General features: G+C 38.4%; 1 protein-coding gene across 3 annotated transcripts in view; it reads left to right on the forward strand.

Moving 5' to 3' along the window:
- Positions 1-13,175, forward strand: part of NRG3 (neuregulin 3) — a 1,286,298-nt gene that overhangs the window by 1,220,384 nt on the left and 52,739 nt on the right. For all 3 annotated transcript variants that reach the window (XM_012647963.1, XM_012647970.1, XM_012647980.1), the window contains exon 5: positions 7,427-7,529. In XM_012647963.1, the coding sequence (XP_012503417.1) occupies positions 7,427-7,529 (103 nt within the window). The remainder of the gene's footprint in view (positions 1-7,426; positions 7,530-13,175) is intronic.

A 13,175-nucleotide genomic window follows, 5' to 3' on the forward strand; every position in this document is an offset into this window, starting at 1 on the left:
ATTAGAGATGGGGTCTCGAGCTTGTTGAGGCTGGTCTTGAACTCCTGACCTCAAGTGATCTTCCTTCCTCAACCTCCCAGAGTGCTAAGATTACAGGCATGAGCCATCCACTTAGATATTTTATAGGCTCTTCAAATTCAATGTTTCTAAAACTGAATTTATTATCTTCACTTCCAAGTCTGATCCTCCTCCAACATGTGCTTAGTTTACAACATCACCATCTAGTCTCTTAAGCATTTTCACCTTAACTAATTTTTACCTCTATTTACTTCACTCTCCACCCTGGTTGTTACTACTGTTGCTCAAACATCCATCATGCTTTACCTGAGCTGATATAATAGGCTCCTACCTGGATTCTACATTAACTTTACCCCTTCTAATCTCTTTCCCACATTATAGAAAATAGAAATGTAAATATTATCTTATCCCATTCTTCTCCTTTCAAACCTTCAGTAACTTCCTGCTGTTGTTCATTGATATGTCCATTGTATACTTCATCACCATTGCCTCTGTGTTACTCTGCTAAGCTGTTTACCATCCAGATTCCTGAACATGTCATTTTATGTCCTACCACAGGGCCTCTGCGCACATTGTTTTCTCTTCTTGAACCACTCTCCCCATCCTCATCTCTTTTGCCTAATTGGCTCCTAATTTTATATTTCATATCTCTGATCCCTGGTCTCTATGAACAGGTTGGTATCCTATATTATATGACTTTGTAGCATTATATACCCCCTCGTTATAACATATATTACAGTCAGCATTCTATATTTACTTTTATGTTTATTTAATTAAGAGCTATCTTCCCTACTGGATTATTAAGCCTATGATGGGAGGGCCTATGTCTGTTTCTTCTTTTCCTTTCATCCTTAACACATGATGTCTGTATAACATTGGCACTAAAAAAAATTCCATTTCTCCCAGCAGGAGGAACACTTAGAGGAGATATGAGCACTTAATATCTTTTGAATATTCCTTGTTTAGAGAAAAATGGCCAAAGACCTTTTTGGTGGAGCTGATAGGATCAGGAGCAGGTGTTCTTCGCTGAGGGCAGAGAGAACCAGCAAGAGGACTCTGTAGTGGGCCCCAGGTGTGGGGGCCTCTGAAGGAGTGGACCAGAAAGGAAAGAGCGTGTTCTACGTAATTAACAAACCCCTATTGCCTTCAGGGCACTTGGAAGAATTTTCTGCAGCTTCTATATTGTGACCGTTTCTCTTATCTTTAATTCAGAAAAGCTTCTATTTTCACTAAAGTTTTCTAATATCCTTCTTGAAAAAGCTTTACATTTTTCAGGGGGTGTTGGCTATTGTCTTCAAGAAGGAATATAAAATGTGCTCTTTCCCATAAAATTTTTTTTAAGGAAAAAATATTTATTGAGCAGCTTCTATATGCTAAACACCATACTGGTCATATGTGAAATACCAGATGCAGGTCCTTGAACACAGATATTAGTGTTCCTGTTTGGTAGATAAAAAAGTAAAGTGCCCAGAGGTTAAATAACTTCCAAAAATCTTACTGCTGAACAATGACAAAACCAGAATATAAATTAAGTCTGCCTAACTCTAATCCCTCACATTTTCACTTATATGACTCTGATTCGTAATGACTTTTTTACCTGCTCCTAAGCAAGCTCACTGGCAATTCCTTTCCTCATTTTGTTAAGCTCTTCTTGGACCCAAATCACAGAAAACTCTGAAACTCTCATGGCAATATCTTAAAAAATCATTAATAAAATAAATGAAGTGTTCAGAAAGCATATTTCCACTCTTGCATGCAAGCTTCTATCCATCGTGTACCTAGCAAGCATGTTTTATAAGGCAAATATTATAGGTTCAGGATGTGTTAATTAGGGTTCTCCAGAGAGACAGAGCCAATAAGATATGTAGCTAGAGACAGATGAGAGAGGGTTTATTGGGGGAATTGGCTCATGGGACTATGGAGGCTTAAAAGTCCCACAGCAGGCCCTCGGCAAGCTGGAGACCCTGGGATGCTGGCAGCATGGCTCAGTCTAAGTTCGCAGCCTCCAAACCAGGGAAGCAGATGGTGGACCTCTCAGTCTGAGAGGACAGAGGTGAGAATATGGAGGTCACTGGTAGGATTCATGGAGTCCCAAGGCCGGGAAACGTGGAGTTGTCCAAGGACAGGAGAGAGAGTATATCCCAGCTCTAGCAGATAAATCAATATATTTGCCTTTTCTCTGTTTTTTTTTTTCCTCCCTGGGCTCCCAGCACATTGGATGGTGCCTGCCCACATGGAGGGCGGATCTTCCCCACCTCGTCCACTCAGATTCGTGTGCTAATCTCTGGAAACATGCTCACTGGAAAAAATAGCACTTTACGTATCACAGAAGGGGATGAAATTAAAAAAAAAAATAGAGGATGAGCCAGAATTTATTGAATTACTATATGATACATATTTAAGAAAACGTATTTGATATAATTCTCAAAATAAACATAAGCGATAGCATTACCTTTACTTAGGTGAGGAAATTGAGATTTATAAATGTAAAGTAATATATTTCTGGCCACTCATTTTAAAAGTGGCCAAAATTAGAGTCAAATCCAACATTGCCAGACTCCCAGTCCTTTGCTTCATGCTAGTTCTTGTGTAACAGTCTATGAATCAAATGCGTTGACAGGACTGTCATTGTAACTACACCTGGGCCTATAAATTCACTTGTAGTCTTTGCAGTTTTAATTTCACTCTTGATTTAAACTCGGAATTGATTTTTCGCATTTCCCCAGGCTACATTTGGCCAGCTTCAAATAAGAGAAACATACCACTTGGATTTTAGGTGGAAATCATTCAGTTTCGTGGGTACAGTCTTATTTTGTGCATTTAGTGGATGTTATCCTCCATCATGTTCATAATTCTTTTATTGGCAGAGGCAGGGTGGAGTAGATTATCATACACAAGTCATGCTTATTCCATGGCAGTCATCAACTCACAACAATTAAGTGAAATGGAATTCTTTAGAGTTGGCACAACTATTTATTTGTTTCCAAGTTCAACTGGAAAATTTAATGAACTAACAAATATGGAGGTGGAAACAATGACATTTTGTAAGATGACAATATGCCCAAACAATGTCTTGATGACACATTCTGCATCCCTGTAACTGGAATATTTCCAAATTTTAAATATTAAACCAGGCCATGGGGCACATAATTGCCCCTCTCCACTTACCCGGATATGTAGATAATGTGATTTTTTTCTAGGTTTGCCTGCTGTTTCCTAATACTCTAGCCTCAATAAAGACATCAAAATGAAAATAAAGCCTAAGAAGAGAGAGAAGAGAGGGTAGTTCTTTTAAAACATTGGTTCCCGATGTACTTCCACAGGAAAAAGAACTATAAAATGTGTAATCATATTTAATGAGAGGATATAGTGTGTGATTTCAGAAAAAAAAGAAACAAAAGAAAATAGGTCCTAGAATTTGGGCTTTGATCCAGGCTTGTTTTGTGTGGGACCCCTTTGCCTGAGGATTTAATAACAATAAAGTACTACAACTAACTTTATTGGTAGAGGAACATCACCAGTCATGGGCTCATTTCAGCTGGCCCTAGAAGCTTCTCAGGCATTTTGGAAACAACCCAGAACGTCACAGTGTGAAGAATTCTGTATTTGTGAGCTCTCAGCTTGGTTCTCTGGCTATGTATTGACATCAGCACCAAGTGAAGCTGGTCCAGAGTGTGAAGCCAGGCAGTACACCAGACATGCAGTGAGAACAGCACACAAATCCACACAAAGATGAACAGTGGCAGTATCTATACATCACTAGATCATGCTGCAGTCTCCTCCAAAGCCAGGGGACAAGTGATTTCACCATTTTTCTCCTGGCACTTTGTCCTGTGAGAAAGACTTTGTGAGTGCAGAATCACAGTGAGGAGGCCAGGGTTGGATGGGAAAGTCCATGAATTAGTCAATTTTCTGCTGCTATAACAGACACTAGAGAGTGGATAATTCATTTAAAAAGAAGTTTATTTGGCTTATGGTTCTAGGGGCTGGGAATTCCAAGAGCATGGAACCAGCATCTGGAGAAGGTCATACCAGGGCAGGAGGAGGAAGAGCAAGTAGGTGCGCTAGATAGAGAGAGGAAAGCAGGCCAGGGTCATCCTTTTATCAGGAGCTAACTCCTGTGATAACTAATCCACTCCTGCAATAACTACCTAACTCCCGTGATAACAGCATTAATCTCTTCATGAAAGAGGAGCTTTCATGACCTAATCACCTCTTAAGGAGTCTACTTCTTAATACTGTTACAATAGCAATTAGGTTTCCAACACATGAAATTTGGCAGACATATTCAAACCATAGCAGCTCCAATTTGAAGAGTCAGGTGTAGAGTTCAGGAATAGATGGGGTCAGTGGCAGGTGCTTAACTCAGGAAAGAAGGATTTGTTTGAAGCCTGAAAGAACACGGCATGAAGAAGTGCCGAGATTCTAAACCTTGAGTATAGTATGGTAAGAGTTGATATAACATGTGCAGCTTACGTCAGAGAATCCCTGTAAAGACATTTATTCATTCAGGTAACAGGTCCTGTGGTGTCAACAATGTAAGAAGTGCTCCACCAAGTGCTGGGGAAATAGCGGAAAGTCAAATGATAAATCAATGAAGAATATGGTCTTCTGAACCAGTGGAGCTTATAGTATAGTGCAAGACTTGAGCTAATGACATTTAATTTGAGACTAAAAAAAAAAACGAAAAGGTCAGTGGGTCTTTAAAAGAAAAGTAGGAGAATAATATTCCAGAGAGAGAAAGAGAACATGCGTCCAGACTATAAGGAGTTAAATGGTAGACAAAATGAAAGCAACAGGAAAGTGGTTGGCAAGGGTGAGCAGTGTCCTATTGGGAGGATTTTTAGATCAAGAGTTTTAGGTATTATTATACGTATAATAGGGAGACTTTAAAAGTAGAATACACACACGTATATGCACACACATAATATATACTTATATCGATACATATATATGATTCAATGTATGTATTAAAAAGTTTATATTGCCTGCCACATGGAGAATTGTTTATGGGAGCATAATCATAATAGGGGGCTAAGATAAAAAACAATGTTTTATTTAATATTCTGTATATTTTATATATTCTCTATATATTCCCTATTTTTTTGTCCCCCAGGATTAATATTTTTGCTGCTACAATGGTCATAAGACAAACCACCAATTTACAATGAATAATGTTTTACATTTTTAACATAAATATTTACCTGTGAAACCATCTCTGTAATTAAAATAAGGAATATATCTGTAACTATGAAAAGTTTCCTCATGTCACTTTTTAATTTCTTTCCTCAAGAAAGACACCCTCTCCCTCCCTACTCCTGGGTGTCTGCATACGTGCTTCCTGTCATCATATATGAACCTCTATTTTCTATAATTTTATAGAACTGGAATTATACAACATGTACCCACTTTTTGTCTGACTTATTGCACTCAACATAATTATTCTGAGATTCTTCTGTATTGCTGCTTATATCAATAGTTCATTTCTTTTTAATGTTGAGTAATATTCCATTGTTTAGATATACCATAATTTGATTATCCATTTACCTGTTGGTGGGCAGTTGGGTTATTTCCTTTTTTTTTTTTTTGCTATTTCAAATAAAGTTTCTGTGAACATCTAGGTACACGATGAAATTATGGCTTCATTAGTCTTGGGTAATGGAATGGCTGAATCATAAGGTAGGTGTGTGTTTAACTTTCTGTGAAGCTATTCTTTCAGGTGGACATATAATTTTACATTTCTGTCAGAAGTACATGAGAGTTCTAGTCGATCCACATCCTTTCAACACTTACTATGGGATCCTTTAATTTCAGCTATTCTCATGGAAGTGCCATATATCTCATTATAGTTTAGTTTGCAATTTCATAATAAAAATTACATTGACCATCTTTTAAGGTACTTATTTGCCATCCAAATATCTTTGGGGAAGTGTCTATTAAAATATTTTGCCCATTTTTAAATTGAATTGCTTATTATGGAGATGTAAGTGATTCTTACGTATTGTAGATACAAGTCCATTATTGAATATGTATTTTATAAATGTTTTTCTAAGACTGTGTTTTGCCTTTTGATTTTCATAATGGTGTCTTTGACTAGCAAATGCCATTAATGTTGATGACTTCCATTTTATTAATTTTTAAACATTTTATAGTATGTATGTTTTGTATTTTATTTAAGAAATCTTTGGCAAACCCATGATATTAAAATTTTCTCCTATGTTTCTTCTAACTTAATAGTTTGAAATTTTCCATTTAAGTCTATTATCTTTTTTGTGTTTATATTTATATAAGGTATGAGGTAGGGTCAAGGTTCATTTTTGTGGATAAGGCTATGCCATTGTTGCAATTTCATTTTTTGAAAAGACTCTTTGACCATTGAATTACTTTGGCATCATTGTCAAAAATCAATTCTCCACATATGTGTAGATATAATTATAATTATCACCCCCAGTTCCAAGCTGCTCAAGGAGGTAGAGGTATGGAGAAGGCAGTTTCTTGGGTTCATATATATTAATTTTGCCAAATGGATAGAAGAGAATTAATGCATGCATTGGAGATATTTACAAGAGAGTAAATAACTGTAATGGATGATGGTCTCTGTGCATATAAGCAGAAAAATAAAGACAAGAGGAGGATAATTAACAAAGATAAATTGCTGGGTTCTATGGATACAAGGGTCTTGATGAGATGGAAGAACTGTTTCTGTCAACATGTTTCAGGAAAAAGGTTCGAGAGTATAAGTGTAGTGGCTCAAGAGTGAAATCTTTGTTTTTGAGTTATTGTCATTTTTGCTCTGACAAGCTATAACATATGACCTTGGTAATAGAGGTTGAGTTTTACTCTGCCAGATCATTGATTATTGAGGAGGTCACAGAGTGGGTGAATAAAATATTCACATGCATGTTGAATTTTTTTTCCCATGAGTGACGTCATTCATAGTAGTAGGAGGATGAATAGGAAACTGACAGTCAAGGACTAAATCAGAATCAGAAAAGGCATCAGCACTACAAAAACTAAATTGGAAGATGTCACTGACACAGGAAAATTCAGATGCATATGTATTTGTCTCTCTGGCTGATTAATTGGGGTGCCATCACAATTTCAAAGGGTATGTCCCCACTAAGTCCCAAAGTCACAGAATGTCTTTTGATAATAAGAGTTACAGTTACAGTATCTGTGTGTGAGTTCTGATTCAGTCATGCAGATACCAAAAAATAGCAACTAGTTATTCTATAGAACTTTGCAAAGAAGTTGAATCTTAATAAATTCCTCATATTTTTTCCTATTCATGACAGAAACAAAAAAGTTGACTTTGAAAGACTCCTACCAGCTCAGAAGTACAAGGACGAAGATTGTTGCTGCTGTGCCCTGCTAGCATCCATTCTAATTCTGTTTTTCAAATTCACAGAGAGTGAAGAAGTTTATCAAAGGCAGGTGCTGTCAATTTCATGTATCATCTTTGGGATTGTCATCGTGGGCATGCTCTGTGCAGCATTCTACTTCAAAAGCAAGTAAGACCATTTCTCTCAAGTATTACAAAGTTACTTGTCAGAGAAAGCACTTTGTCTTTCTTTAGGTTTTCGTCTCTGCTCCAAGGAGAGGGATCTTGTGCAAATGGGTCCGTCAACATGTGCAAGTGACTTATGACCTTTTGTAGACTGTGGTGAGGGTGTACAGGCATGTACATACATGTAAATGCGTGTGTGTACACAGTTTATGTCATGGACTATGATGCACACAGTGATCATTCCTCTCAGGGATCTTGAACATTATATGTTTTTTGCAACAATTAATTATGTACCTGTATTAAAGGCTTGGTATCTTTGGATCACATGGGGCACTGCTGTGGACCTAAACATGATCAAGCATTATCTAGCCTTTTCTGAAAAAAACATACAGAAAAAAAATCACGATTTTCCTTTCATACTGTTTTAACCTTATATTCATACAGATTTTGGCCAAATATGAAACATGTATACTAAAAAAATATATTTTGGTTCACCAGCTGGTATGCACATTTTAAATATGCCCTAAAATTCCCATTCCAAGAAACTAGACCTTATGTAGATGAAGGTGCTTACTGTTAACTAAAAAGTAGAATAAAAAAAAAAAAATATATATATATATAAATATACACACACACCTGTAGGTATGTATGTATGTGTGTATTTTTTACAAATGTAGCCTGATAGAGGTATTTCATTCATGGAAATGATGTAATCTGCACTTAAAACAAGAAATGCAGAGAAAACATTAGCCCCATGGTTTCTTGTGCCTTAAGAAGTTGGCACAGATTTTGTTCCTATAGCTTGTCTGAAATCCAAGCCACGGTGTAATTGCTTTTTGTTAGACCTATATTTTTTTACACATTTACTCTTCTAAAAATGGATCGGTTTTCAAAAATATACTTTATGATACCTGCTTGTATGTTGTTTATATTGATTTTTAAAGAGAACTGTGATTATGGTTTTCCAAAATAATGGAAACTCAGGCATGAATCCAGAATTAGTAACTACTATTTTTTTAATAAACAATTTCAGAATAGTTTTAGATATTCAGAATTACTGCAAAAATAGTACAGAGAGGTTCTGTAGACTCCAAATGCAAGCCTGCCATATTACTAATGTCTTACATAATTATGGTACATTTGTCATAATTAATGGAACAATACTGATGCAATACTACTAAATACAGTTCATATTTACAGATTTAACTAGTTTTTTACCTAATGTGTTTTTTTTAAATTCCTGGGCCCTATTCAGGATACCAAATTACATTAGCTGTCACATTTCCAAGGCAATTCTTGGCTGTGACAGTTGTAACTGTCAATTTTTGAGCACTTCCTCCTTGCCAGGCACACTAGGCTTTTTATGTGTTAGTTTCCATGTCCCACAGCAATCAGAGTCGTGCATTACTACCGCATTTTTCAAACAATATCAGAATTTATTTTAAAATATTATTTTTTCAAAGCCACAAAGTAGGAAATTATAGATGAGGTCTTTGAATCTCAGCAGTTCTAGTTTAAATTACCAGCTCCAAACCACTATACCACATTGGCTCACATAGTCCTCCTGCTAGATGGTTAAACTGCTCAGAGTGAGTTCCGAATTGCCCTCTCTGGTGCAGCCCTGGTACTTTACGTTTCCTAGGGAGGCATCTGGCATAATGGTCATGGTTTTACACTGGTTAGGCATACCTGGATTCAAATCTTTAGGCTGCCAATGACTTGCTGTGTGTTATTAGGCAAATTATATGATGTCTCTTAGCCTCAGTTTTCTTTGTGGTAAAATATGAACACACACAAAAAAATCCACCATATAGAATTTTGTTAAGGATTAAATGGGATAATATTGTAAAAGGCACAGCATAGTGTTTAAAAGAGTAAATACTCAATGCAATCTTGCTGTTGTTAACACCCGCTGGTTTTCCGCACCAGGACTAGGTACCTACAAAGTTAGGAGCCTGGACTGGAGCACAAGAGGGATAATCACAGCCAGCAGGGTGATAGAAGGGTCTCCTCACCAGGGCTACGGACGAGAAAGAAATTGTGCATTTAACAATAAGCAAATTACTATGAAGAAGCAGTTAATCACTTATTTTTAGAGTGTAATTTGTAGTTGTACCACATTTAAACGAAAGACTGATTATGGTAATCAAGAGAGCAGAGAACAGCTGGATCACTAGGGGCTTCCATCTTCAGGGCCGTCAATCTCTGACTCTCTGGGCAATAAGTGGGCTCTGAGACCCGCATCATCCCCTGGGACCCAGCGAGGGGTCAGAGTGTTTAATGGAAACACTGTTCATCGGCAGATTCATTGCGGAGGCTCAGAGGACTCAGCCCATGGCAGAGCACCAACTGGGATACTGTTGTCTTTCTGCCTGCCAACCTGGACACATTTTCATCTTTTAGAAAATCTATCAGTTAATACATGAATGTAAAAATAATAAAATAATAATAAAAATTGAAGCCTTTTCCAACTGGAGTTGTACTGTTCATCAGAGACCTAAAATGTGTATTTCCTTCTTCTAGTACGATTTTTAGGTTTGGTCTTTTTTTACTTTTCTTTGCTTGAGAGAAAGGCCATAACCCCACAAAGCGCCTAATTTATATTGCTAAAAGCAGTATAGTTTTTTTAATAACACCCTGGAACAAATTTATTTTATGAATTTCTGGATCTCTGGGTCCTTTCCCAAAACCTTGCGGAGAACACAGCAGTCAGACACTACCTTGGCCTCCCCTTACTCATAAAATAAGGTAGTTTATATGTACACACTTTTGTTGACTTCAGCTCGGAAGCCTCAAGTCTTTCAGGATTCTAAGTCTTATTTATCACTGGTCACTGGAATCCAACTAAACTCACTTGAACTTCCATTCGGTGTACTGAGATGTGAAGTTCCTGCCCAGAGAGAATTGAGACTTACCTCCAAGCTCACATCCTCTTGGTCATTTACGTTCTACTTCCCGTAATCCCTCAGATCCTGCCACTCTGACCCTTTCCCCATTCCGCTGTCACCTTGCCATGGCATGACTTCACTAGAAGGAATGTTACAGCAAATTGTACGTCTGAGGGAAGTGTGAAGGCAGGCAGCGTGATGAGGTAGAAGCGAGGAACACCTTGAATTTGGAGGATTTTCTGATGCAGTTAACTGAACCCACAACAGTTATAAAATACAAAGTGAAAGAAATTCTTTCCTTGTCACTCCCAATAAACTTCTGTGTTCTTATATATAGTTAATAGAACTATTAATGGAGCCTTTCAAGTCCAGCTAATATGGCTCACATGGCAACCATGAATTCTTCTAGGTTTTCTCTTTACTTTCAACTTATGTAGGTAAGAGGGATAAGGCTGGGTGTAGGAGTTCTTAGTAGACTTTGAAAACACATGATTCAGGTTTGAAACCAGATTTGGGATAGGAGAGATGTGCCAGGAGGCCGAACCTGGGACGGTGATTATAACAACTGGGAAAACAGAGGAAGATAAAGGAGAACTGGAGTTACCAGTAAAATATAGATACGGTAGCAGCCTGCCCCTGGCTATAGGTTCCAAAGTAAGAGATTTTAGATCTCAAGCAAAGCCTCCTAATGGCAGGCATTGAGGTACTCTGATACACTGCTGTGATCCTCCTTGGCCGTGGAAGTCTTGGTCCCAGAGTTGCCAGCAGACGGTTGTGAAGAGTCGCCTTTCTCAATCTCATGTCCTGTTCTGAGATTGCTCACTGCGAATGACATGTCAGTGTGGGGCTCTGAAGACCTGGACCTTTACCCCAGCTTGGGGTGCAATGTTATGCCAGCTTCAGAGCTCCCTGGGGGTTTGCCGAGGTCTTCGCTGAGCCTGCATCACATCCCAACTTCTCCCTCCGCCCAATCCTACTTCCTTCTCTACCCTTTGCTTTCACAATTGTAGATACCAAGAGCTCTCTCTAATAAAAACCCTGTATGCTAGCTCCATCTCAGGGTCTCTTCCCCAGGAACCCAATCTGCAACACTACAAATGAGGTCTACCAACATGTTTATGATGTCTTCTATTCCACAGCTTGCATCTCATTTCTTTCTAATGCATTGGGCCAGAGAAACTTGAAACTCAATGAACCGTACGGTTCCAACACTGATATTGCTGGGCTAGTAGAGTTCCAGTGTGCAATGCATGCATCTTGTCCTCCCCAGACCAACTGTTCTCATGAGAGAGTTAATGGTATTTCAGTCAGATGCTGCTCATTTCCTCAGTTCCTATTTGCTGGGGGAAGGGGGACAGAGCAACAAAGTGTGTGCTTGTGGGAGGAGAAGGATGGTTGAGGCAAGGGATGGAAGAGAGGGGGAGGCAGGTTCAGAAAGAAAAGACCACTTATCCTGGAATGTTAGTGAGTCAGTACTTGAGTGAGAAGAGGCTAAAGAGGAATGCAAATTATAAAAGGATTTAGGAAATGCCATCAGATATTTTCATGAGGAAAATTCCTTTAAAAGTTTATATTTCCAGCGCCCTGAATTGGATTATTGAAAAAGTAGTTAGTGTTTCTACCAGTTTAATCCTTAGGAGAGTAATTGAGTCCTTGCTCTGTGCCAGGTACCCTCTAAATGCTTCAGGATGATTTGCCCAGCTGGAACCAACTTACCATTGCCTTCATGAATGAATCCCTGATCGAATTTTGTGGCTGTGATGTGCTTCTTAAAATGCTGATACGATAGATTTATTTTTAACAATAGGCTACAGATTAGATTAGAAGGGAGTACATAGATTATTACAACTGGATTAAAGCAACTAAGAGTGCTAGGGATAAAAGTCCCCCAAATAATTGAAAAGATAAAAGAAATATTTGAACAAAAAGAGCTACACCACACTGGTGTTGTGAATTCAAAAGGGGTAATGATGCTCAAAGCTTCCAAATCTTGCAGCCAATGCTGGTGACTTGCTTGTGAAGATGCAATTAGTTCAATCTTTTCTTTTATCTTTGGGCCAATGTCCTAATTCTGCAGCATCCGCTCATAAGACAGAGCTTGCTGCGTGACGAAAAGGGAAAGAGATGAACACTTTGCGTGTGCTCCTGTGTGCGGTCACCACAGTGTCCAGGGAAGATGGTTCTTATGAACTCCATTTACAGATGAGGAAACTGAGGCTCAGTGACGTTTAGGAAATCATTAGGGTATCAAAACTAATGGATGGCAGACTGGGATTAAAATGCCAGTCCCTGTGATACCGGAGCCCATGCTCTGTAGGGTGGAAAAGCTCACTGCAGAAGACTATGCACGTACCCCATGAATGGCTTTATCCTTGACAGGCATTCTGGGGGGAAAGCAAAATTCAGGGGGAGAATTCTGCTGTGAAAATGGTCAGAATCAAAGTGGAGTCATTTGAGTTCAAAACCCTGACAAACAGTGCCAGGGAAGGCCATGAAGGAGGGTTCTTATGCACAAATGACTGACAACGAGAACTATCACAGCAGACTCTGCAAAAACCATAAGATTTCACAAAGGACATCACAACCTTACAGAAAAAAAGTGCTTCTGCAAGGATATCTGCTCAGCAACTGCCTGTCAGCCTTGCACTGCCGCCACCCTTGTTATTGATCCTTGGAGCCAGGGATGACTATCTCAAACCCGTTATGTAATCCTTCTTATTTTTCTTTTAAAAAGCTTTTTCTACCTCTCCTGGAATACACAC

The sequence above is a fragment of the Propithecus coquereli genome, unplaced genomic scaffold (assembly GCF_000956105.1).
Source record: "Propithecus coquereli isolate 6110/MARCELLA unplaced genomic scaffold, Pcoq_1.0 Scaffold109, whole genome shotgun sequence".
Taxonomy (NCBI): Eukaryota; Metazoa; Chordata; class Mammalia; order Primates; family Indriidae; genus Propithecus; species Propithecus coquereli.